Source organism: Echeneis naucrates, chromosome 18, assembly GCF_900963305.1.
Source record: "Echeneis naucrates chromosome 18, fEcheNa1.1, whole genome shotgun sequence".
NCBI classification, from domain to species: Eukaryota; Metazoa; Chordata; class Actinopteri; order Carangiformes; family Echeneidae; genus Echeneis; species Echeneis naucrates.
The window spans coordinates 14,663,719-14,690,746 of NC_042528.1; the positions used below are offsets into that span (position 1 = coordinate 14,663,719).

The following is a 27,028-nucleotide window of genomic DNA, read 5'->3' on the forward strand; positions in this document are numbered from 1 at the left end:
TCCTGTTAATATTCGTGCAGCAGTGTTCTGAATTAATTGAAGGCCTTTTAGAGATTTGTTTGGACATCCAGATAGTAATGAGTTACAGTAGTCCAGCCTAGAAGTTACAAATGCATGGACTAGACGAAGACCTACTAATATAAAACGTGAAGTGACAGGACAAACATGAACATTAACTAGACTCTAGAGACAGGTGTGACAGAAAGATTTACTAACAAAGATTTCAATAAGAAATTCTCTTTCTTTTAGAGGCTCCTCATCAGAGTCTTCATTACTTTTGTGTTACTCAGCTTCACATCATGGTCTTTTTTAAAATCAGGTTTTACTGCTGTGTTGTGGCTCTGAATTGAGCCTGTGGAGTCCAGATAGTGACGCAACTTCCCCATTTGTATATCAGTATATTTGGGGATGTGAGCTGAAGCCATAGAGAGAGAGAGCCTTTTGAGTGGAGGAGTGGCGATAGAAAATGCAGCAGAGTTTTGGTGACGTTAACAGACATTAAGAACAGCAACAGAAGAAGAGGAAGTGAGAGAACCAGAGCCAGTGAGGCTTCAAATAAACAAGAGGAGAACCTAAACCCTGGGAACAAGGTCAGTATTTCCATCTCCTTACAGCTGTAACACTGTCCTGTGTAAGTGTAACTCTGACAGTGTTTATATTTTTAGGGACTGTTAAAGGTTCTTAATTTTTACATATCAACCAGTGCTCACTGTGTGTGCACTGACCTCACTGTTGGCTCAGGAACAAATACGCTGTTGCATAGACTACATAAGTTTCTGTTACAAATGAGCCAAAGGCTGATATTAAGTTTGTATTTTGATAAATGTCATGGTCTGAACTTTAACCTTTTCTCCCATTGATAAATAATTTATTTTTTAACAGTAATTAACTGCATAAACCCAGACTCATACTGTCTCAGGTCTGAGTCATGTCCTCATAGTTCACAGTTCTTGTATCTGTTGCTCACTTATTTTAATATAGATAATATTCAAATCATTAGCAGGAAGTTACATCTACAGTAGTGAATCACTTCTTTTAGAGAACATCTGCCCCCAGCGGTTTATATGAAAAACCTGGGCATTGTTTGTGATAAATAGATTTCGTCCAGGTCTGTAGGTTAAAATCATGTCTTTGGGGAGGGAGGGAGGAAACCGCTGTACCTGGAGTAAACCCACGAAGGCACAGGGAAAACATGCAAACTCCACACAGACAGGCCCCGGGAATTAAACCTTCTTGCTGTGAGGCAATAGTGTTAACTAGCCAACCGTAACCCTAACCCACTATAGGGGCTGTGCTGCCCCAAAATAATTTATCCCGCCAATCAAAATTAGTTCCTTCAAACTGTGGATCTGGAACAGAGTTAGACTGCCTGACAATAGGACATAATTCATATCCATACCAAGTTTTTTTTTTTTTTTTTTTTACCAGCTAATTTTATTGTCGTGTCTAACTTACTAAATAAGTAACTGACTAACTTACTGACTCAGTGCAAACCTGTCTCTGGTATTGAAACACAGTTTTAAGGCTATATGTTTTGCTCCCACCCACTGCTAGAAAAATATAAGTCTTGGAATGTTTTAACAATGTCTGTGTCTGTGCTCACAGATGGAGGTCTACACTGTGACAGTAGCGACTGGTACATCAGAATATTCAGGAACCAACAACTATGTGTTTGTGACCCTAGTGGGGGAGGGAGGGGAGAGTGAGCGTACCCTACTTGACAATCCCGGACTGGATCTCTGTAGAGGCGCAGTAAGACACTCCATCCTCTAAAGCCACCTTTAACATCAGTCAGTAGGAATAAAGATCGTGGATCCACATAATCTAGTTATTTAAAAACCAGAAACCAGGTCCTCCTTGGTCTCCACTTAGCATAAGCTATATGATGGTCTTTCACATTATACTATGTTCCTTTGTTTGTCTGTTTTCCTCCACCTATGTCAGGTGGACCAGTACAAGGTGACCAGTCGCTCCCCTCTGGGCTCCCTGCTTCTAGTCAGACTGGAGAAACAAAGGTACTGGGTGGAGGATAACTGGTTTTGCCGCTATGTCACAGTGGAGCTTCCAGGTGAAGACAAAGTGACCTTCCCCTGTTACCGATGGCTTGTTGGGGATGTGAAAGTGGAGATAAGAGCAGGAATGGGTAAGATTTGTGGGTTGGTAGGTGTGTGGAGGAGGAGACCCTGTATATCTTAGCTGTTGGTAAACATAATTTTTTCCTCAGCAAAGACACTGAGGGATGAGTCCTTATCTCAGCTTCTGGTGCACAGGAAGACAGAGCTGCTGGAGAGACAGAATACCTACAGGTGCAATAACAATAACCACACCACAATGACACATCGATTCACCTCAAGCAGTAGCTATGTGTATATATATGGTACTGTGTGTGTCTGTGTCAGATGGGCAAAGTGGGCTCCCGGTATTCCTAGATGTATCGATGCTAAGACGGAAGCAGATTTACCTCAAGATGCTCGCTTTGAAAATGAGAAGAGGAGTGATTTTGAGCATTCTTTACAATATGCGTAAGTGATTCACTCACAGACACACATACACACTGTGACTCTACAATCACACTTGTTCCCTCTTGTCAGCTTACTTGAGTTGTCTCTGAAGAAGTTGTCCATCAGCTTTGGAAAGTCTTGGAATGACCTGGATGATTTCAAGCGGATCTTTTGGAAACTGAGAAGCCCCATTTCTGGTGGGAAGTGCACACAACACACTGCTCCTTTCACTCACAACAGTCTCTAGACTTCACACAGAATGCTGCTATGTGCTGGATCCTGATAGGGAAAAACAGACAGCCTGACAGCTACAGCTGATATTCTACATGACACTATTTTACAATATTCAGCACTAGAATATACTATTATGCACTACAAAGCTAAACACTACACCAAATTACACTACACTGCTGTATTAGACACTCTACTGCACTGCATGACACCATATCACACAATTCTACACTGTGCTGCTCTTCTTGGAAAACAGAGGACATTGACTTTTAATCACAAATCCTGGAAATTACATCTTAATTTTCTGGTTATAACGGCAGCAAATGATGTACCTTGATATATATATTTTTTTTCCCCAATAATAAAATTGTTACTTCACTATGAGTCCCAATAGCTGTTGTTCCTGTTCATATTACAGGCTGAGTATAAACTATTGTGGTGTAAATGTGACTTGAATACTCGCACCTGTATATGCATATTTGATTCAGAGTACTGCATGGAACACTGGAAGGAGGACTGGTTCTTCGGCTACCAGTGCTTGAATGGCTGCAATCCCAGGATGATCCAGATGTGCAGGAGGCTGCCAGAGAACTTTCCTGTCACATCAGACATGGTACAGAGCTCAATGGCTCCCGGGACCAACCTGGACAAAGAACTCAAGGTGCTGAGATGAATCCCATCTGTCTTTACAAATTTAAGCATAACACCAAAATAATAATACAATAGATCTATCAAATGAGCTTATAATCATCCCACCATGCCATTGGTTTTGTTTACTTCTCTCCTGTGCAGGCAGGAAAAATATACTTGTTGGACTATGCCATTATGGATGGGATCCCCGCCAACATAATAAAGGGTAAACCTCAGTACATTGCTGCTCCACTCTGCCTCCTGTACCAACATCCCGACAAAGGACTCATACCTGTTGCTATACAGGTATGGCTTATTCCCAATGAGGCCAACATTCACACACTGACTGCACTGTTTTAACATAAGTGACCTATTGAGTTCAGATTTTTCTTTTTTATACAATGAATCTTGATCCATTGTGTCTGTAGGGTTTTACATCAGAACCCTTTTAAATCTGTAAGTGAAATCTATGTTTGATGTTTGTTCTTGATCCAAAAAAACGTTTCTTCCAACAGAGATAGTTTTGAAGATTTATTTGAACAAACATGAGTAAATTGTTCTTGTTATCCTAAATTTATGCTGTGACTCACTGACATGTCAGGACATGGTCAAAGTACATTGCAGTGTACAACTTATACTTCATTAATAAAATAAAAAAACTACCCTAGATCTCTTTTCAGGAATGTAGCCTGACTGACTGAGATTGACAGCTCAGTTAAACCATTTATTTCTTTAACTCTCAGAGGTGATTAATTTTATGAGATTGTCTACTAAAAAAATTGAAAAAAAAAAGTGAAGAAGCTGTTGCAAACCAATCACATAAACATTTCCAAAGAGCTTCAGTCAGGATTTAGAGGACATCATGGAACTGCACTGGTCAAAGTAACCAATGATTTTTTTATTAGTTTCAGACAATGACCAGACTTCCATAATCATCCTGTTAGTTATTAGTGCTGCACTTGACATAATTGATAACATTTTATGACAGAGACTGGATAAATTAACTGGATTAACGCAACAGCACTAAATTAGTTTAAATCATATGTAAAGATAGTTTTGTATATGTCAACAAAGATTCCATGTATAACTAAAGTCAATCATGGAGTTCCACAGGGTTCTGTACTAGAACCAATATTGTTCACTGTTATTATATGTTTCCTTTTGACAATATTAACAGGAAGCACCACCTGAACTTTAATTATGTATGTAGATCACGGGTGTCAAACTCAGGCGCGTGGGCCAAATCTGGCCCTCGGTGTAATTATATTTGCCCTGAGAGATCATACCAAATATGTATTAGAGCTGGCCCGCCAGTATATAGGACATACACCGCTAATACTACAAATCCCAGAATGCTTTGCGTTGGCGCGTCAGCCGAGACCACTAAGCGCCCGTTCCTTTTTTGTTGACAGTCATTAGCATCCATTTTACCAGGCACCACGGCCAGACTTGTCTCAACCGCCTTGTTGCCTAGTGCACTGTTTGCTGAAAAACTCAGCGTACTCAGCACCGAGTTTACCCGCTGATTTGCCGACTTTGAAGCCCAGAAAAGCAGATTTGGACTGCTCAGTATTCCGTTTGCGGTTGACGTGGAAAGTGCACCAGCCAACCTCCAAATGGAGCTGATTGAACTCCAGTGTAGTGACACAGTCAAGTCAAAGTATGAGTCTGTGAGTGCTGCACATTTTCCATGTTTCCTCCTCGACACTGCCCAACTCCGTACCCAAGCTACTCAAATGCTCTCTATCTTCGGCAGCACATGTCTATGTTAGCAACTGTTCTCTGTCAAGATGAACAAAACACCATTAAGGAGTCGTCTGACTGATGAACATCTTCACTCAGTCCTGAGGATTTCCTCAGCTCAGAGCCTAACCCAGATATTGATGCACTTGCACGTAAGAAGATATGTCAGGTATCGGTCTCGAACCACTGAGCATCAGAGTAAATCAGGGAAAACTGACCTTGAATGAATGTTATCTTGATGCACTTTTTTTCTCCTCCAAGGCATGGACTGTTAATAGTTGAAAGATTGCATTTTTATTGAAGGAAATTATTATTTTTGTTTTGTTGTTGGCCTGTTAAAGAAGATTTACATTAAATAGGAACATGAAAGGTTACAGATGGAAAGAAACATAATAAGAAATGAATATGACTGATACGTGTTTTATTTTAATTTAATTCCTCATGTGTTAATAGCATTAAGCTTTGTAAGTTCCAGATTCAATGCTTACGCAAAATTAAAGTTGTTTCCATATGAAAAGGTTCAACATTACATATAGACATTACATATTATATACAAAAGGAAAAAGATGCACAGTTCCAGTCCATTTTTCAATAAATATTGACTTTGGCCTATTACTTCGTCCAACTTTTTAATTTTGGCCCACAGTGAATTTGAGTTTGACACCCCTGCTGTAGATTATGCAATGTAAATGCAACACAGTTTTATTTATATATGAAGCTAATCACCTACTCAGACTTAAGATGTGTCCAAAGAAAAAAAGGCCTGGATGACTAGAATTTATGTTAGTTTTAAATTTTAAATTCAGACAAAACTAAAGTATTTGTACTTGGCCCTAAGGACCTTAGACAAACAATTATCTGATCATGTAATAACTCTGGATGGTGTTAGTTTGGCCATTGCTTCCACTGTAGGGAAACTTGGAGTTGTTTTTGACCTGGACATATCCATGTGTCTAGGACAGCTTTCTTCTGCCTGCGAAATATTGTGAAAATCAAAAATTTTGTGTCACAAGAGGATGCTGAAAATTACCCAATGTATTTTTAGCTCTAGAGTGGACGACTGCAATTCATTGGATGTCCCAACAAATGTCTGACAGGCTTTCAGTTGATTCAAAACAATGCTGCACGAATTAACAGGAGCTAGAAAAGGAAATCACATTTCTCCTGTGTTAACTTCTTTTCATTGGTGCTCAGTACAATTAGAATAAAAAAAAAAAAAAAAAAAGTCCTAGACTCACTCTCTCTCTCCCTCCCTCCCCATGCAATTATGTCACACTACTACAATCATTAATATAGTTTTTTCCTGTAGTCTGTTTTTCCCTCCTGTCCTTTCTCTTCCTGTTGTCCTACAGGTGGTGAAGGGTAAACCTCAGTAGTTCTTCGTCTTTACTGTTTATTAACACTACCATTATTGTTTGTTTTCCAATTTTAACTTACTGCTGATATTCACTTAAGTTCACTTTCACATCAATTATTTGCTATACACTATATCAAGCCGTTTTTGGAATAATTTACATATATCTTGAAGTTTATTGGATGTATGGAATGAAAGTGCCGAAGTATTGAATAAGGTTTGCATATATTGAGTGAAAGTTTGAATATATGGAATGAAGTTTGAATATATTGAATGAAATGTACCATATTTCCCTGTGATTGCAGCCTCCACTCCAATAAATGCTGGGTCACCCAAACTAAATCCTCTTTGTAATAAATGCCTCCTTTTTGTCTGGCAGCCATCAGCCGGCGCAAGTTAACCATGAAGTGCAAAGAGAAAGTGCTGCTGTATGCAGCAGAGACTTAATTAAATCCTTCTAATAAAGGCTTGATACAATTGGGAGTGGAAGTGGAGAAAAGAAAACCCTCGCAGATTACAGGCAATACGCTACCTAATTCAATATATTCAAACTTCATAATATAAATACAAATAAATCAGCAAAAAGTCTTGCTGTTCCAAAATTTGATTTGGTTTGACAATGCATTGTATTATTATTATTGTAATGTATTATACTATATTACTATACTAGGCTCTATTATGCTGCACTACACTAAATTTAATACAATTAGCTGTACTGTGTTACACAACACTACAGTACACTTAATAGTCGTAATAGTCGTTCTTCCTCATTTTCAGCTGGCACAGAATCCAGACCTGACCTCACCCATTTTCCTGCCCAGAGACCCACCTTTAGCCTGGCTGTTGGCAAAGATGTGGGTCCGTCACGCTGAGTTTCAGGTGTTTCAGCTGCTGTCTCACCTGCTCAGGACTCATTTGGTCATAGAGGTGTTTTGTGTGGCAACTCTTAGACAGCTACCTGCTGTACATCCAATATATAAGGTAAATAAAATGCTAGTTTACAGTTATTTTAAGCTTACATTATATGGTCAATGTCTGACTAGCATAGCATGGGCGTATTCCTTACTTACTTCAGGTGGAGACAGATCCTGGCATTAAAAGAAACTTTATTTTTTGGTATGTCTGTTGTAGTAAAAGAAAAGCTGTGACTGTTGTCTGATTGTGGTAAAAAGGAAAACGCAGCACCTTCCTATGATCACACATTCCAGTGGCACAATACTTTGCTGGAAAACACATTCTCTTTTTAATTCAAATAGCGTTCTTGTTAGGCTGTCAGTGACATGCAAGACTTGATTGGTCTCATTTAAAAAAATCCACAGATTTAATTTGATAGTGCATCGCAGGAATTTCATCACTAGTAATAATTAATTTGAAGTGACAATTTTTATTGTATTGATGATGATGATGATGATCAGTGGCAGTGCACTGTTGTAGTCAATTGATTATTATGGAGGTATTGCACCTTTTGATATCAACACTTCAGCTGTTCCCCTCCTGTCACTATATGTCAGTGGGAGATTCTGCAGCACACAATCAAGCTGTACCCTGAACAGATTTATGTCCTGCTGCTGTAGCTCATGGCACCTCATCTGCGCTACACTCTAGAGATTAACTGTAGAGGACGCACTCAGCTCATCTCTCCTGATGGTATTTTTAAAAAGGTAAGTATACTGAATCAATTGTGAATTTTGGATGTTGAACTGATTGACAAACCTCAGCAGGAATTATCAAGGAGCAGTTGCTAAGCCTTCCTCATCACAGTAACAGGGTAGATGTCACAATTATGGTTGTCGACATTGTGATGATGATCATGTTGGTGCGTAGGTTGTGTCCACAGGTGGTGATGGCCTGTTGATTTTGGCTCAAAGAGAGTACAAAGTCCTGACCTACCGCTCCCTCCAGCCCCACAAAGACTTTATTGACAGAGGAGTGTCTCATCTCCCAGAGTATTTCTATAAAGAACACAGTTTGATGTTATGGGAAGCAATTCACAGGTACATCACACGTCATAAGCATAAAAACCCATCAGCTGGTTTTCAGTTAACATTGTAGATGCTTCTGTATCTTGACTTAAAGCAGTTTTTTGTGATATATTTAGAACTTACTTCATTCTGTATATTTTGAAAATTAAATTCTCTGTCTTGAGGGTATCAATGAAGGTCACTTCTGCGAATTCCTAGGGGCACTAACTGAACCTAAGCCTTTTTTAGTTTTGTTACAGGTGTGGTTGACTTGTTCTACCAATCCGACCATGATGTGCAGGAGGACCTTGAGCTCCAAGCTTGGTTCACAGACATATCCCAGGAGGGCTTTGCAGAGCTCCCAAGCTTTGGTGAATCATCAGTTTCCTGCACCTTTTTCCTTAATGCCTGATAAGCTTATTATCTATTCCATCTACAATATTTTTATCTTCTAATTTATGATGGGTTTATTTCAGGCCTGCCCAGTAAAATCAGCAGCAGAGAGGAACTCTCCACCCTGCTGGCAGTGGCCATCTTCACAAGTACAGTCCAGCATGCTGCCACAAATAATGGACAGGTTCTGAGCACTCACACATTGTGACTGTACACACACAGTTATCCTAAAGTAAAAACACTCATTGCAATGATATTTTTCAGTTTGACTGGTGCGCCTGGATCCCCAACACCCCCTGTAGCATGAGACAACCCCCACCAACAGACAAGGATGCAGTTACCATGGACATGATAATGGCCACACTTCCTGATGTCAGCCAGTCCTGTATGCAGATGGCGATCACATGGCACCTAGGGCGACCCCAACCAGATGCTGTGAGTCCACCTCTGGTCTGTTTAGTACTAGGCTATACTCCAAACTCCAACAAGCTGACACAACTCAAAGGGTAAAGAGTGGAGTCAGCTAAATTATGGTAGAAAAAATGGTGATATGGTGTAGATATCTACATAAACAGCATTTTTTCATGACACTTTGATGTCACAGTGAAGTCGACCGCTTGGACATGAAATGTCATTCAATCATGATGTGATGCTGTTATAACAATTGTGTTGAATTCAGTTATTAGTGCTTGAATTATGGACAAAATCTTTGATGCAGTCACACTAATGTTTGATAGCTGAACACCAAATTCTAATCAATACTTCTTTGAGTCCACATTATTAAATTCCATAGAATTCACAAGAATATGAGATTGATATGAAACGAAGGCCAAAATATGTTCTGTGAGGTCACTTTGACCATTATAATTGTTTCGAAACAAGGACTCCCAGTGAATGTATTCGCCAAATGTTTAAAAAATTCTCTCAAGGTCTTAAGGACTGATTCTATATACATATGTTGGACAATATGTCTGGACAAATAAACTAAAAACACAATTCCTCGATCCCTGGCCATTGCCATCACACTGGCATAAACTGTCATCTTACAGTATAATCAGGACCCCAAAGCAGATATAGAGCGAGGGGAAGGCTGAGGTGGTGTTAATTGGTGACCACTAGAAGGTCTCCAAAGAGCAGGGCAGGTGGGTAGTGGTGCAGGCAAGGCAAAGTGGCAGGAACTCCATTGTAGCAAAGGATTGCACCATGGCTGGCAGGTTTCTGGGGTTGAGGGAGAAGGTGCTGAGCAAAATGGAAGCAAAATTGAGATAACAGGCCCAAAAAAATACAAAGCATTTAAGTTGGTGAAGAGATCTATCAAACTTCTACCAAACACTCTGGTGACGAGTGGATGAAAAGATGGAATATATATGCAGAGGCTCCTGATTGCTGATGATGGAAACTGGTGCACAGGATGCAAAGGTGATGCTCCTCCTCCAATCACGCATGTGATTAAATTGATTTCCAATCTTTACCTCAAAAGAACACACAGAAAATATGTTAAAATATATATATATATATACACACATAACATGTGATGAACTGACGTAGAAATCAATAGTCATCATTTATTATATGGCACGCATAAAAGATTGATTATAGACGGTTTTTTGACCAAAGTTAATAATGACACCTAATCGTCTGTCTTGTCTTCTCCTTCGGCATTCAGTCCCCTACTCCCCTCCTGCCGAGTCTGCTCCTTCTTTTGTTTCTTTGACTGCTACTTCCCCAGGAAAAGAACTCAAATTAAAAATTAAATCACATTAAAAATGTCGAGATCAGCTTATTGTAGAGCAAAAGGGTGACCAGTCTCTTTCTCCTCTTTATGAAGCTGCTGTTTCAGAGGATAAAACTGAAAACATGCCTACTGGTTACTTTATTAAAGAAGACGTAAATGGACGCCACCTCATATCTGACCTGGACAATTGGAGTGTGGTAACGCAAATTGTAGTCTTGCGGTCATTCCGACACAAAGTTCTTCTGTTGGCCCATGATAATCCCCTTGTTGGTCACTTAGGGGTTAATAAAACCCCTGTGTGTTGCGCTGTTTTTTCTGGCCGGGATTGAAAAAGGATGTGCGTCAGCACTGCAAAATGTGTCATGTCTGTCAGGTTGCTGGTAAACCTAACCAGGATATTCCCCCATATCAGCTATATCCAATTCTAGGCTTATCATCAAGAGAGTCAGGGGGCAATCGAATATTTCCATCAGACATTGAAATTTATGCTCCGGACATATTGTTTAGAGTTCAACAAGCTCGCGAGGTTGTACAGTAGTCTGAAGGCTTTAGTCCTGCTGAGCTGGTTTTTGCACACACTGTACGTGGTCCCCTTAGGCTTCTCCAAGAAAAGTGGCTGAGTAATGCAAACCTGCAAAATTTGTGTGACTGTCAGTAACTTTCGTTTTAAACTTTATCATGCTTGCGAGTTGGCAAAGCAAAACATGGCTGCTGCGCAAATGAAAATGACTTGGTTTAATGAAGACGCATGGCTGAGGAGTTTCGATCCTGGCGATACAGTGTTGGTATTGTTGTCTATTCCTGCTTCAGCTCTGCGGGCTCGTTATAGTGGCCCGTATGAGATCAAAGAGAAGCAGAATGATCGGGACTATGTTATTAATACACCAGATCGGAGGAGGCGGAGTAGGCTGTGCCATATTAACATGTTAAAACCGTACCTGGGGAGGGACGGTGTCTCTTTGTCTTCTGCCTTTTAGCTGGTAGGTCAGATGCCTCTGATCGGTTCTGCACAGACTTTTGTAAAGTCAGTGAGGTCACTAAACCTTATTGTTATCCGCTTCCCCGAGTTGAGGATTTTGTAGACAATGTTGGCAGAGCCAACTTTGTGTCAAAACGTGACCTTTTAAAAGGTTATTGGCAAGTGCCGCTTACTCCTTGGGCCAGTGAGATTTCTGCTTTTATGACACCCGATGCATTCCTGCAGTACACGGTGATGCCATTTGGCATGTGTAATGCTCCTGCTACATTTCAGTGCCTGGTCGATACTGTTCTGTGTGGGGTAACCGGTTGTGAGGCTTATCTTGATGACATTGTGGTGTATTCAAACACACGGGAGGAACACATTGAGAATTGTATGTTGGTAAACTTCAAGCTGCCAGTCTGACGCTAAATCTTGCTAAATTTGAATTAAACCAATACAGTCCAAAGTTTAAGCTATTCCGTCGTTTCTTGCTCTGTCCTCCAGATGCGAATTTTGCCGCTTTTTGGGGATGGCAGGTTATTACCGCAGTTTTTGTCACTGCTCCACTAAGTGATCTGAGTCCAAAAAGGTGTTACCACTGGTCCGAAAGCTGTCAGCATGTGTTTGACTGCGTCAAAGCCTGTGCTTGCCGCTCCACAGTTTGATAAGCCGTTCAAACTGTCTGTGGATGCAAGTGATGCAGGGCCGGGGGCAATCTTACTCCAGGAGGGAGATGATGGTGTGGAGCACCCAGTTTCGTATTTTTCCAAGAAATTTAACAAACCTGTCCCTTGTGTTGGCATTAAAATATTTTGAAGTTTATGTGGCTTTAGTGGCTTACCGAAAGATACACAGACCACAATCCGCTTGTTTTTGTTCAGCAAATGAAAAACTCTACCCAAAGACTGATGTGTTGGCCATTGTTTTTGCAGCCTTTTAATATTGTTGTCCACTATGTTAAAGGTACTAAAAATGTTCTGGCCGACACCCTGTCCCATAGTTTTTGTGATGGGTGACTAATCTCATCTCATCTTATTATTCATTATTCTTAGGGTGGGGGTGTTACGTGTGGCCAGGTATCGGCTTGTCACACATCAAGGTGTGTCTTCTGCTGTTGCTGTCTGCTTTCTTTCTTTCTTTTTTTTTTTGTCCTCCTCCTTCCTCTTTGTCCCTGCCTCCCCAGGATGGCGGTCAATCAGTAATCACAGTACGAAGGGGAGGCTGACGGGGGCTGGACTCTGGGGCAGCAGCAGCAGGGGGAAGGTTTGGTTTTGTTTGTTCGTTCATCTTTGGAACTTTTATTTTATTTTAGTTTGAGTTGGAGACCACCGGTAGTTCAGTTTCATTGTGATTTTGGGCTAAATCTGTTTTCTTTAATTATGGAGAGAAGTGCAGGGTGCGACGGCCAAAGAGTGGCTCTGTCATGCTTCCCTTTTGTTCTTTTTGGCTGGGATCTCCATCTCTTTTTGGTTCATTACTTTTGGGTTAATATTCTTCTTTAATTTTATTCTTCCCGCCTCAGTGCTTAAATTATAAATGAGGATTTATAATTACTAAAAATCCAGAAATTCTTGTGCAGCATCATTCTTTATGTCACGGTGTCATTTCAACCAAGACATGTTTTCTTTCTTGTTTGTAAATTTTATGAGGCCGTAACACTGTCATATAGAAAAGTTTTGAGACTGGTTGTTAGGGATCAAGCAGTGAGGCAACAGGAGACAGGAACATAATTAGAAAAATAGGATTTTTATTTGCCCAAAAACAAAATATTTTTACAAAAAATGAACAGACGTTTTCTAGGCCTATAAAAGAGGTCAACAAAAGATAACTATACTCTAGAGGAACTCAAAGTAACTGAGATGTTAACTTAGCAGAACAGACCTCACATAATGACACAAAGGAGCACATATATACTGGTTTGGCCAAACCAAACAGGTAGAGGTAGTTGGCTGTGAGGTTGTCCCTGCCTGGGATGTGTTGGATGCAGAACCGGAAAGGCTATACTCAAGAGGAACTCAAAGTAACTGAGATGTTAACTTAACAGAACAGACCTAACATAATGACACAAAGGAGCACATATATACTGGTTTGACCAAACCAAACAGGTAGAGGTAGTCGGCTGTGAGGTTGTCCCTGCCTGGGATATGCTGGATGCAGAACCGGAAAGGCTGCAGGGCCAGGTACCACCGAGTGATCCTCCCGTTGGTATCCCTCATCCTTTCTATCCACTGAAGTGCTCTGTGATCCGTCTCCAGGGTCAATTCTCTACCAAGTAGGTAGTATCTGAAGGAGTCGAGTGCCCATTTGATGGCCAGTGCCTCCTTTTCCACAGTTGAATAAGAACCTCTCTTGGAAATAGTTTTCTACTAATGTAGGCTACTGGATTGCGGTCACCTGGCGGCCCCTGGAGGAGCACAGCCCCTAGACCTCTGTCAGATGCATCTGTTTGGAGAATAAAATCTCCGTCAAAATTTGGTGTGTACACGACAGGTTTCTTACTGAGGGATTGACAGATGTCGTGGAAGGCTGCCCTCGTCTCCTCCGTCCACTGGATCTGATTGGGGCACCGTGATGCTATCAAATCTGTGAGTGAAGCTGCCCTGGCAGAGAATTGTGGTATAAAGCAGTGATAAAAACCTGCCATGCCCAGGAAAGATCAGAGTTGCTTTTTTGTTTGTGGCAAAGAACATGACTTAATGGCTTGGATCTTACTGACCTGTGGCTGTATCACCCCATTACCAATGACGTAGCCCAGGTACTCTGTCTCTGCAGTGGCAAAGAGTCACATTGATGGATTCACGTCAGCCTGGCAGAGTGCAGACGATCCAAGACCACCTGCAGGTGTCCCAGGTGTTCCTCCCAGGTGGTACTGTAAATGTACCACTAAAATCATCCAAGTATGCTGCAGCAAACCCAGAGAAATCACAAAGTACCTGGTCCATGAGCCGCTGTAAGGTTGCCAGTGCACCATGCAACCCAAAGGGCAGGACTGTAAAATGGTAGAGACCCCAAGGTGTCCTGAACGCCATCAGTTCTCTGAATTGTTGAGTGAGTGGTACCTGCCAGTATCCCTTACACAAATCTCATGTGGTCAAGTATTTAGCCTTTCCCAGCTGTTCAAGCAGATCATCAATCCTTCGTGCTGGATAAGAATCAAACTGCGATATAGAATTTAGATACCTGAAGTCAATGCAGAACCTTATGCTGCCATCCTTCTTCGGCACCAGGACCATTAGGTTACACCATTCACTCTTTGAGGTCTCAATAATCCCCAGGGACAGCATCAAGTCAATTTTCTTCTTCAGTGAAGTCAGCAGCCTTTCAGGTATCCTGTAACTCAATCTACTCACAGAGGCACCTTCTCTCACAACATCATGTTCAACAATACTGGTCCTCACTGGATTCTCCTGAAATACTGCAGATGTACAGATTGATCTCACCTGATGCTGCTTGTCTTCTGACAGGTGGCTGAGGCCAAGGTCCATCCCTGCATCAGCAGGAGGTAGATATTGCTCATTCACTTCCTCTTCTTCCTGCACACCTCTGATGAGCATCACCTCGATTTATCATACCAGAGCTTCTGCCGCTGCTGTGCCTCTGTCATATGTGATTGGGCCAACTCATTAATTTTCTCCAGCCTGTCTCTCATCTGGACCACATAGGACACAATGTTAACTGGTTCCCCCTTTCCCTTATTACCCTCCCAAATCTCTCTCAGTAGTGAGAGGGGACCTCGTACCTCACGACCATACAAAAGTTCAAAAGGAGAGAAGCCAGTGGAGGCTTGGGGTACCTCCCCAAAGATGTGCAAAGAGGTGGAGGTATGGGAGCCACTGATCCCAGTCATTACCTCTCATTTATGAATTTGCGAAGCATCTGCTTCAGGGTCTGGTTGCAGTGTTCTGTCAGTCCATGTTTGGGGATGATATGGGGTGGTCCTCAGGTTCCAGATAACCAGTAACTGGTAAACCTGTTTCAGCAGAGTAGACATGAAGTTAGTTCCCTGATCATATATATAAAATACATATAAAAGAGGTCAACAAAAGATAACTATACTCAAGAGGAACTCAAAGTAACTGAGATATACTGGTTTGGCCAAACCAAATGAAAGACAAAGGGGAACCAAAAGTGACATCAACTACAACTAACAGAGGACAAACTAACTAAACCCAAACCCCCCCCCCCCCCCCCCCCCCCCATGACACAGCAGGGAATGATCTGGTCCAATGAGCTGGGTGACATATTTAAGTGTGCTCTGCCCTTAGCCTCGCCTTTGGCTCCACCAGGATGTGACCTCCCACCATGGTAACTCAAAAGAAAGAAATGATTAATATAACTGAATTAAGATAACAAAAACTAATAGTGAACCCTCCATTGCTAAAGTGTGCACTCACTAAAACAATATATGGCTCAAAGTAAATAAACTGGTTTTAAATGAAATTAACAATGTGAACTTGTGTAGTATGAAATGTTTGGAGTGACTGACAGCAAATGAAACAAAATGGAGTGTGTGTGTTTGTGTGTCACCATGTATGGCTGGCCATCACACTGGTATTGAAAATTGCTAAAGAGTCTGCCCCCCGGACCGATACTGGAAGTTGGTTCCATAGAAGAGGAGCCTGATAACTGAAAAATCTGCCTTCCGTTTTGCTCTTGTACAGCCTAGGAACCACAAGTAAACCTCCATCTAGAGGACAGAGTAGCCTACTAGGACAATAAGTAACTATAATGGAGCTTGGCCGTTAAGCGCTTTATATGTGAGAAGAAGGATTTTAAATTCTATTCTGAATTTTACCAGCAGCCAATGTAAAAACAGCTATAACAGGAGAGATGTGATCTCTTTTCCTAATTCCTGTTAATATTCGTGCAGCATCATTCTGAATCAACTGAAAGCCTTTCAGAGATTTGTTTGGACATCCAGATAATAATGAGTTACATTCGTACAGCCTAGAAGTTACAAATGCATGGACTAGTTTTTCTGCATCCTCCTCTAAATTCTATTGCCTGATATTTAATTTCTCTCTAAACCATATCTTACTTTGCATCTAAGTAGACTGTACACCAATCTCAATGTTTATTTACAACAACCTTGCAAGTTCGGTTCCCGGCCAGGGGCCTTTATGTGCGGAGTTTGTATGTTCTCCCCGTGTCTGCGTGGATTTCCTCCCACCATCCAAAGACATGCATGTTTAACTGGTGACTCTACATTGTCCGTACGTCTGAGTCTGAGTGTGTGTGTTTGTCTCTGTTTGCCTTTGTGTGTTGGCCCTGCGATGGACTAGTGTCCTGTCCAGGGTGCACCCCGCCCCCGCCTGGAATGTTGGCTGGGATTGGCTACAGCACTCCCCGGACCAGGAAATGGAAAAGCGGTAGAAGATGGATGATTCAGATTCTGATTCAGAGAGCTATTCTTCTTCCTTACTAGTTATTGTATTCATTTTTGCACATGCATACAAGCTCGCTCACTCACTCAATTACTCACTCATTCACACACACACACACACACACACACACACAGAGCTTCTCTGTCTTCAGTTCCTGTTTTCCTCTGCCTAGATTCCTCTTGGCCAGAACATGGAGGAGCACTTCACTGAGAGTCGGGCTCTAGAGCTAATCAGTGAGTTCAGAAAAGAGCTGAAGGGGATCCAGGACAACATCCTGAGTCAGAATGAAGGACTGGAGCTGCAGTACCTGTTCCTCCTGCCAAGCCGCATCGAGAACAGCATCACTATATAAATATACAAACCAGACTAGCAGGATTAATTTAAACATTGTATACCTGAACAGTTAGCCAACAGATTTTTCAAGGATGAGCGGGTTTTTTTTTTTTTTTCCTTGCACCATACAATAACAGGATAAAATGGATTTTAAGGAAGCTTGGCCAAGGAAGCTTGGCCCTATTATAGACTGGCAACCTGTCCTGGGTGTACCCCACCCTTGCTAGGAATTTAATTTGTTTATTCATTTATGGATTGTTTTTAATATTTAACAAGAAATTAAAATTTGGGTAAAGATCTTGATTTAAGCAGAAATAAATATGAGTTCCCTCCATCATTACTCCAACAAATCATATGTGTAGAGGCCTTAATGCAATTTTTATTCATAAAATTTTTGGATGATTTAAAATACTCCATTTTAAGTTCATATGTGAAGGAGGGATTTTAATTTATTTTGATGAAAATTAGTATTTACAGTAATTAAAAAAAAAAAAAAAAACCCTCAGTGGCACCAACAGACGCTCTCTGCAAGGACTTTGCAGACCACTTCGGAAGCAAAATCAATGACATTAAGTCCACTCTTTTAACACATCAAAATTTAATTTTTAACACAGCTGGAAAGTCGCTTCTATCTGAGGAAACAGCAGAGATTTTTTCCCTGTTTGATGCAAGAACACTTGGTCGAGTTTTCTCCCAAGTAAAGCCCACAACCTACCTTTTATATCCAAATTCCACACCAACAGCAGTGGTGAAGCCCCTTCTGAAGAAGAGCAATTTAGACTCACAACAGACAGGTCCCTGAGCTTTCTTTTTTTTTATTGTTGTATGTTTTATATGTTGCTTGTTATTTTATTTTGTGAAGCACTTTGGTATGAATTTCCATATGCATGAAAAGTGCTATATAAATAAATAAAGTAAGTAAAGTACAGTAATTGCAGATTAATATATTTACAGTTTGCAGTAAGTTGACAGTAAGGAATAATTTAATAATTTTATTTCTTGCACTTAAATGTGTTTTTGGATCGGTTGAAATGTATAGGAAGTTTCATTCTGTATTGCGGTGTGATAATTTCGGCCTCCAAGTAATTGTGCAGCCTTAATTGCTTTCCGATACTTAAAGATCTGAGTGGGTGTGATTACCTGGTCATTCAGTCAGGCCAGTGTAGAGTGGACCTCCTTCATTCCCTCTCTCCTATGCTTTCTGTGTTTTTTTTTTTTCCTTGAATTTTTGAAAAACCTTGAAAGAGGATAATTGTCAGGTACTATTTTTTTGTAGAATAAAGTTACATTTTATGGAGTAGCCCTGTGGATTTTTTGATGTGGATTATGAAAAGGGATAGTGCAAAGGCTTCATTAACTGAAAACCCACACCATGCAGTTGTCTTATTGATTTTGAAAATAGATTGTAATGTCTTAGAGTGAAATTTAAGGTATTAATACATAATGCCCTCTCAGCCTCATCTGATATCTGCCTGGTTGCCTTGTGGACTCTGGCTCCTCGCAGCCCCAGGTCGCTGAGCAGCTGTGTTGTTGACTCCCCAATAAAGCCTCTTGCACACACTTACACTGAGTTTCGCATTCTATTCACTCTCCCTGCACTCTGTGACCAGGTAGGCATATTTTTCCCTCTTCTTTTCATTGGCTGCTTCCAACCCCTCCTCCCATGGCACTAAGTTCTACCAGCAATGCTGTTTTCCTGGCTGTGTAGTAGTGCAGATCTCCCTGGCAAAGTGGAGCTGCCTCCCCTGGTCCGCCTCCAGCTTCGACTAAGACCCGGGTGTCAGAGATGTTGGTAGGGGCCTCCTTTTGGTATTTGGAGTGGGGTCCCCTGCCTTGAGAAAGTGGAACCTTTGTTGGCCTCCGACTGGATTCTTGCTTTTTGACTTTTGCCTATTTGTCTCCACCTCCTGTGCGAGCTCATCACTGCCATACAAGGTGACAAAACGTACTTATGATTTTTGAAAAGATCCATTGCTATAGATGATGTTTTAATTTGATAGCACTTCCTGAGTGGCAGCTGTATCATAGTTATCAGCTCATGAAATTACCCACCCCTTCAGAAAATAATTTTAGATTATTTTATTTTAGATGCTTGTGAATATCCTGGTTTAGACTCATGTACAGAATAACTGTCAATGTTTCACAATATTGTCCTTGATATCATTTTAAAGGGGACATTTTAAGCTGTCATTCAAGGTAAGATGTGGATCTTTCTGACCAACAGAGGTCATTGTCACGCTATAAACAACACACATTTTTACACAATTCTTGCCTAAATGATATACTATCTTTTAGCCCTGTGTCATCTAGTAACAACAGAGACACAAAATACAAAAACTGGGATACTCACATGACCACCAGGATTCAGGAAATGTATAATATGCCTATACTCTTTGTCAGGGATGATTGTGAGCCTTAAAATTAGATTAGCATCATTCTGCTCCTATGAAACTATAACTAGACAGTCACTAAGCTAATGCCACAAACTGGTCTTTATCATGCAAATAAAGGACACCAGAATGAGATAAGGAACCAGCTGAGTTTTATAAGCATAAAAATATTGTAGACAAAATTAATATCGTTATTCATGGGAATATGTCAAGCTCTGATTATAGTTAGGCTATCAAGTTCTGTGTGTAGGCCTACTTAAAATAGTGTTAACAAGGGTAACGCAGCACAGAATCATCACATAATGTCACTCAAACTGCTTGTCTCTCTCATCATCTGACACCCTGAGTTTGAAGACGGATTCTGGATCATCCTGCAGTTTGTAACTGCAGGATGATCCAGGATCCATTTGATCAGCATGTGCAGCTGGCATTTTGCATTGCCCTTATCTTCTTTCCATCCATGTAGGACTTGGCACCACAGGGTTAGCCTGCAGACTACTCTTCCAAATGATTGTCTGATAATTGGCTCGTTCACCATTCAGGAAGAAACAGTCTCTACATAGTGGCAGCTGACTGGACTCTCCCCAGGAGCTGGTAGCGCAGTTAGCTCACCTCACCAGTGCTGCTGGTAGCAGCATACATGTGACATGTAAACATCTCATTTCTCTGGAACAGCTCCTCACTCACATCCCATGACTGCCCAAGTCCACTGATGGTTTCTTGGTAGGAAGTGTCCTTCTTCACAATCTTCAGGGCATTCAGCTTCCCCCCGGCCAGCAAATGCATTGATAGTGTTACAGCCAGTGTACTTAGGCTATCACCGAGGCTGTCTCCAACTGAGCTTGCCAGTTTGCTGATGTCCAAAAATCATGTGCAGTTCTGTGTTCTACACTTCAAGTAGATGGGACGGGTGATGCCCTTCTGAAAGGCAAGACAAAGAACGATATCCGTGTCTTCAGCTGTGATGATGATTGTGATTGAGCCCGTGTTTGTGTCATCCAAATGCAGGAGCAGGAATGTGTAAGCTTCTTCATGTGTGGAGTGCAGCTGTACTACATCTTCACACCCACCATCTGTCAATCTGTAGCAGATTTCCTCACAAGTCATGTACAATACTTTGCAATGTAGCCTATCTCTGTATTGTGGGAGTTTCCACTCTTTCACTAGAAACTTGATGGGACTGGTGGTTCTCCACTGCTGTACGTGGTGTCCCCCTGCCAGGTTCTCGTACTGGACAGTGGTGTCTACACTCCGGTTCAGTTGTTCAACATCTTTAAACGAAGTCTGACGCTAAGCATCAAACACAGAATCAATCCTCTGACTGTTCCAGGCTCATCCCATCAATGATGGAAGTGAATGGGGTTGGGATCTGTTCTGTTCATGCAAGTGCAGCCTTGTTTGTTTTTCGAAGGAACCCATCAGCATTTGCGAGTGCCCATGGCAGTGGGCCCATTGGGTAGACAAAGACATCCTTGATATTTATCTTCCTGCTTTCAGCCAATATGATCATGTGACTAAACAGGTTTCTGTCTGCCTTCAGCACCACATCCTGTCCTTTCTTTCTTTAAGCTTTTCTTTTGGGCTGATGGTGGAGAATGTCTTGAGATTTTGCCTGGTCATCTTGTCATGGAATTTCAAAGACCAAGCATCTGTTTGGTGGCAGAGAAATAAAACTGTGGATTCATTCTGGTTCTTATATTCATTCTTACAAAAACATCTGATGTTTTTTATTTCTATGAAGCTATCCTTCGAATACATGCTACAAAACACCAAGGGAAGTCATAACGTGTAGTTTTGATGTTACTCTGGTGTTTGATTTGAATATAATGAATATAAAGTGGAAATATAAAGGAGACGTGGAAAGGAGGACTGGAGACGTATTCTTTTTACCACACAAAACCAAATCCCCCACCGCACCAACAAAACAAAAGAAATCACAAAATCACATTTGTTATTTCTCTGGGAACCACAGCATTAAATGAATTCAAGAATATCCACGTCAGCACCTCAGTTCTAGCTTATTGTAACCTATTGCAGTTTGATTATTAAACATCACAGGAACAGTGATTGTGGTGATCAGCAACAATGGACGATAACTTTTGTGAATTTTTATTCAGTTTTAATTATAGGAAGATACTGCATTACAGTATAATATAACAGGTTATGGTAACACATCTGATTTTTTTTTATCGCATGTTTACGTTGAAACTGCAGTAATTTCCTCAGACCGTTAGAGGCCGCTTTACTGCGTGGTGTGTTCAAAGACCCGGAGCTTAAATGCTTTTCGTGACACAAAATCTTTCACCTTACTTACACCTTATTTCAATTATTTGATTGTTCATATTTACATCACTTCCACCGCCACCTTGGACAAATTTTTTTCTATGAATGTTAAACCCTTCCTCCTATCACAGTATTATATTGTGTTTTGATTTAAATGTCTCCGTCTCTTCTTATGTTCTTATATTTGTATAACTGTCTGAAGATGTTTTCAAACATATTCAAAAAGAAACCCAGTTCTATAGTAATGTGGACGGAAATATAAAGGGCTAAATGGAAAGTAAACAGTAGATGTTGCGAACACTCCGGACAGACCATGAAGGCCGCTGAAAGAGCAGTAGCAGGCATCAGTGGTGGTAGCATCAGCTTTAGTAGTAGTAGTAGTATTAAGAACGGCAAAAGCCCCCAAGTAGCTTCCGAAGCTACTTAGCTTTATTGTTAGCATCTTAGCAGGTGCTTCCAGACATTGTAAGACTTGCTCAAAGACTAAAACCGATCTGTGACAGAATGACCTCGGCCTCCACCAAAGTAAGTTTCCCGGTCTATATGCGAAGAACTCGTTGTTGTTCAGTATTGTTTTCTGTGTTGCGAGCCCCTCAGTTTCTCACCGCTGCTCGCGAAAGCAGTGGCTGTAAGGTCACTTCAATTCAAAGAGGTGGGTTCAGGAGAGTTCAGGAGAACATAACGACCTGTAGATCATACGCTTTTCTGAACATGCATCCTGTGGACAGTGATCGAGCTCAACATCATGTTAATGAACATTACATTCTCACAGCACTGTTTCAAGTCCCTGTCATTTTGTCATGTGTTCATGTCCTGTTCTGTGCCTGTGATATAGGTTGGAGAGATCTTCTCTGCAGCTGGAGCTGCCTTCACCAAACTCGGAGAACTCACAATGCAGCTTCATCCAGTGGCAGACTCCAGCCCTCCAGGGTAATTGCAGTTAACTCCATCTATAGCAATTTCACTAGGATCCAGAGGAACTACACAAACAATTGGCAGTAAATGTCTACACCTGCTCTACGTGCCGTGATGCAATTCTGTTATAATTTGGCGTTATATAGTGTTATTTGAATTTGAAGTTAGATGCTTTATTTATCCCAAGGGAAATTCAACAGTGTTGCTCACATACATACACCAACAAGGAAACAATAAGGCACAAAAACACAAGGAAGAAAGACAGAAAAAAAAATAGTGCCAAAGTAAATCCTAACAGAAGAACATAGTTAAAATATAAATAATGTCAAAAGACAATAGTGCAAAAAAAAAAAAAAAAAAAAAAAAAAAAAAAAAAATATATATATATATATATATATATATATATATATATATAATGAAAATAATTCTCAGAACTCATTGGTCTGTTTTATCCTAATTTACACAGGATGGACCACTGGAAGCAAACAGGAATCCTACAGTTATGAATATTACTATACTATAATATATAGTACTACTATATTACTATAATATTATGAAACCAAAATTAACAAAGTCAAGTGGACAAAAATAAATTTGTAGGCTCTGCAGTTTTCTAATATCTGACCAGTTACAGGAATAATCAGTAGTACAGACTTAGATTCCATCTCATCATTTCCTACTGTTGCAGCTGAACTGTACTGTTGACTGTACACTGCTGTCTCACTAAGGTTATCAAATTGTTAACTGAACCCAGGGTTTTCCAATCTAGATCAGTGCATGTTCACAGAAAACTTTTGCGTTTGCTGACCAATTGCACCATGGAGAAGACGATAAAGGCTGCATATTTCACAATGAAGGCACAAATGCTAATATTAAGAAACTATGAAAACTGGTCACTAGGTGGTCTTACATACCTGCAGAGCTCTTAATTCTAAACTTAACCTGCTCTGGGGCAGGTTAGCAGTCCTGTGTGAATTCCCATGGCAGTGTATCCAAATAGAAAATAAACCACCTTTTGGGTTAGCCCTGAAATTACCTTGCTAAGCTAAAATCCAGTTTCATGGCCAGGTTTTATTTTTAAGGGGTTGATTGCAGGTTAAAAAAAAGGGCAGGGTAAGTGCTCTTCTGTGGTTGCAATCAGTTGGACCCTGCTGCATCTGAGATGATCCAGATGAAATCCAACGTCACAATACAGGCCTCAGGTTCCCTTTCTGTGTCTGTGTGCACTGATGGACTAACTTAGTCAAACTCCTGTTACCAATATGAGCTACTGTTCACCTAGTACAAATATCTAATATTATTTCTGTTTCTATCTTTCCCACAGTGGACATACAAAGAACATGGTGAAGAGGAAGCTGTATGAAGACACGGCTCCACCCCCCACCTCTGACATCAAAAAGATTGTCAAGAAAACCACAGTTGCCATTGCCATGGCAATGCCCGGCACTCCAACGATCATCCCTGTGCCCACAGCTCAGGTTGTCATACCACCAGGACTACATGGTCCTCTTCCTACCCAGCCCCCTCTGAAGAAACAAAAGACTGCAGGTGAGTCCAGCAGCACAAATATAGAAATTTCACTTTATCAAACCCCCCTTCAGCTCCTTCTAACACTCTAGAAACAAACAACTTCCAGACTCCATACACCCTCTATTCTCTAGACCCTCCTACACCGGTGTTTGGCATTAGGTGGCCTGTAGCCAATAACGTCTGGCCCACTCGGTTATTTTGAAAAAAAAAAAAAAAATAAAAATAAATAAATAAATAAATAAATAAATAAATATATAAAACATTATCACACCCTCATATACACTATATATAACTATAATAACTATAATAGAGTATCAAAATCAGAAGAATCATTATCATACTTTTTTCCATGCTGAGTGAATGACAGGTGCAATATAGTAATGGTGTGTGCCTTGAGTTAAGTATTTAATATTATATTCTTTGCTGTCTGACACAACTTGGTTGCAAATCAGAAAGAGGCTTTGCATTTGGAAACCATGCTAGGATGAACATGTAATCTGCAATCCATTCGTCTTTAAATAGTCCATTTTCACTGTAAACTTTTAGCCATTTCGATGCTGACATCTGTTGATGGTAGGTTAATATTTTCACTGGCATATGTAACATAGGTTGAATAAGCAGTCCAGTAATATGTGACGTAGCTCAAGTCTGGGAGGAGTGGGTAAAAGTGCAATTATCATTATAAAAGTATGTGAAATCCTTAGAATAAATTAGACTCCACTACATGGGTAGTTTATGCATTTATTGTTCACAATAGCCTAATTTTATTCAGTTTTACTTAAATTAGACCATTTTTTTGTTCTGGCCTGCCATATAATGGCATTGAAAATATTTGGCTTAAGGCCACATTTAATTGTGATTCCCAGCCCTACATTCTTTATTGTCTCAATCACCTCTAATCCCCCCTCCCTTATCATTTTCATATACTACAAATTTTCATCTTCCTGCTGTGCAAACGTGCGCGCAGATGTAACCCTCAGTGCTCTGAATGACTCAGATGTCAACAGTGATCTTGTCGACATTGAGGGACTGGGTGAAGGATCTAACTCCAAGAAACTCAACAACTTTGATCAAGGTGAAAACCTAGCAGCTGTACACTTGAGCATTTAATATGTGAACATCAAAACACGTAAATATTAGAATACACGAACATCTAAAAACCTGAAGAGCTGACCATCTGAGCACTTGAACAACTGAACATTACCAGAACACCTGTACTCCTGGACACCCAAACATCTGAACGCTTGATTATCAGAACACATAGTTTGTTGTGTTGCTCAGTGTCTGTGGCATATTACTGCTTCATCAATCTGACGAGCACTGTGTGTTTTTATATTTATGCTTTCTTTCTCTGAGGTCTCACATCAGTAAGACATTCAGACTGTAGTGATGCCCCAAACATTTACTACAGCATCAAATCTGCAAAATAGAAAATGCTTACTTATCTGTGAAGTCCTTGGCTCCCATTAGAAACCCATGAGCTTGCTGAGTTGAGAACCAGACTTGAAGTTCAGAGTTGTACTAAAATACTGCTGGTTGGAGTTGAGATATTTTGGACTAATCTTTAATCAAGCTGATTTTGTTTCTCTGTAGATAACCTGAGTCTGGACTCCAGCCTCATCATGAATCCCAGTGACCTTCCTCTGCTTTCATTCTGACCTTTTACGTTTCACCTCCTGTGAACATCACACAAATCATGGACAACACAATGAAAAGGATAGTAATAAAAGTAAATGACACTGATCCGACACATCAGTTAATAATGTTGAATGTTGCCCATTCTACCAGCCTGTTAGACATCATTGACACTGATTTTGCTTTTTAACTGCTTTTAAATGGTGATGGTCAACTTTCTATTGCACCATTTTCAGTCTCAACACATTTCATTATCGAATGTTACCAGTTGTCAGTGTTTCTTCAGTGTGGCATGTCCAATGTCTTCCTTATCTCGAATTCAGTCTGTTAAATGTTAAAAGGTCACAAAGTCCTTTCACCTAGTTCTGGTGTCAACTTGTTTTATTTTTAAAGTGAAGTAAACACATATGACAGCCAGTTCTAGATTTAGGTCCTAATTAAGTAGTTAGCAATGTAGGGCACACATGCTAGTCATTTTCTTTCATGTTCTAATTAAATGACAGAGGCCTAGCTAATCATAAAGATTGGAAAGATGAGGAAACTAGCCTGGCTTATCACCTCAGGTACTGTTAGTCAACCTCGTAGAAAGATGATAGCTGTACAAGTGTTGTCAAGTGTTTTTTTGAAGTCCAAATAGAATCACAAAACACATTTATTCATTCATCTTCTACCACTTATTGCATTTCTCAACCTGTTTCTGGGTTGTGAGGGATGCTGGAGTCAGTCCCAGGTCACATTGGGCGAGACCCTGGACAGGCTGCCAGTCCATCGTAAGGCCAACACATAGACACAGAGACAATCAACCACTCGAACTCACAAACAAATCTGACTCTTCCTTTAAAAACAAACAATTATCTGACCTGAGGTTAGATAAAAAGTAATGAGCTTTTTCTTGTTACTTTACTTTTCAGAGTTCAGGTTCACTTTTATAGTGACAGATGTACGTGGTACTGATCAGATGCATTTGACCTGGTTAGGTATGTGAAGTTCAGTCTCTTAGCATGTAGTGCAATTAACCTCTGTTGTCTTTTGTCAAGTATTTATTTTTT

General features: G+C 40.5%; 2 protein-coding genes across 2 annotated transcripts; both read left to right on the plus strand.

The window, feature by feature from the left end:
• Window positions 1-460: 460 nt before the first annotated feature.
• Window positions 461-17,245, plus strand: alox12 (arachidonate 12-lipoxygenase). Its single transcript, XM_029526165.1, has 15 exons — window positions 461-590; window positions 1,606-1,752; window positions 1,945-2,143; window positions 2,225-2,306; window positions 2,400-2,522; window positions 2,592-2,698; window positions 3,221-3,393; window positions 3,525-3,668; window positions 7,237-7,440; window positions 8,034-8,120; window positions 8,284-8,453; window positions 8,670-8,791; window positions 8,897-8,997; window positions 9,078-9,248; window positions 17,066-17,245. The coding sequence occupies exons 2-15, from the start codon at window positions 1,606-1,608 to the stop codon at window positions 17,243-17,245; spliced, it is 2,010 nt and encodes a 669-aa protein (XP_029382025.1). The 5' UTR covers window positions 461-590.
• A 4,994-nt stretch (window positions 17,246-22,239) lies between these two features.
• LOC115059049 (chromatin complexes subunit BAP18) lies at window positions 22,240-26,230 on the plus strand. Its single transcript, XM_029526638.1, has 5 exons — window positions 22,240-22,424; window positions 22,735-22,829; window positions 24,139-24,362; window positions 25,312-25,419; window positions 25,938-26,230. Exons 1-5 carry the CDS (start codon window positions 22,404-22,406, stop codon window positions 26,000-26,002), a joined length of 513 nt encoding a protein of 170 aa, XP_029382498.1. The 5' UTR covers window positions 22,240-22,403; the 3' UTR covers window positions 26,003-26,230.
• The last annotated feature ends 798 nt before the right edge of the window (window positions 26,231-27,028 follow it).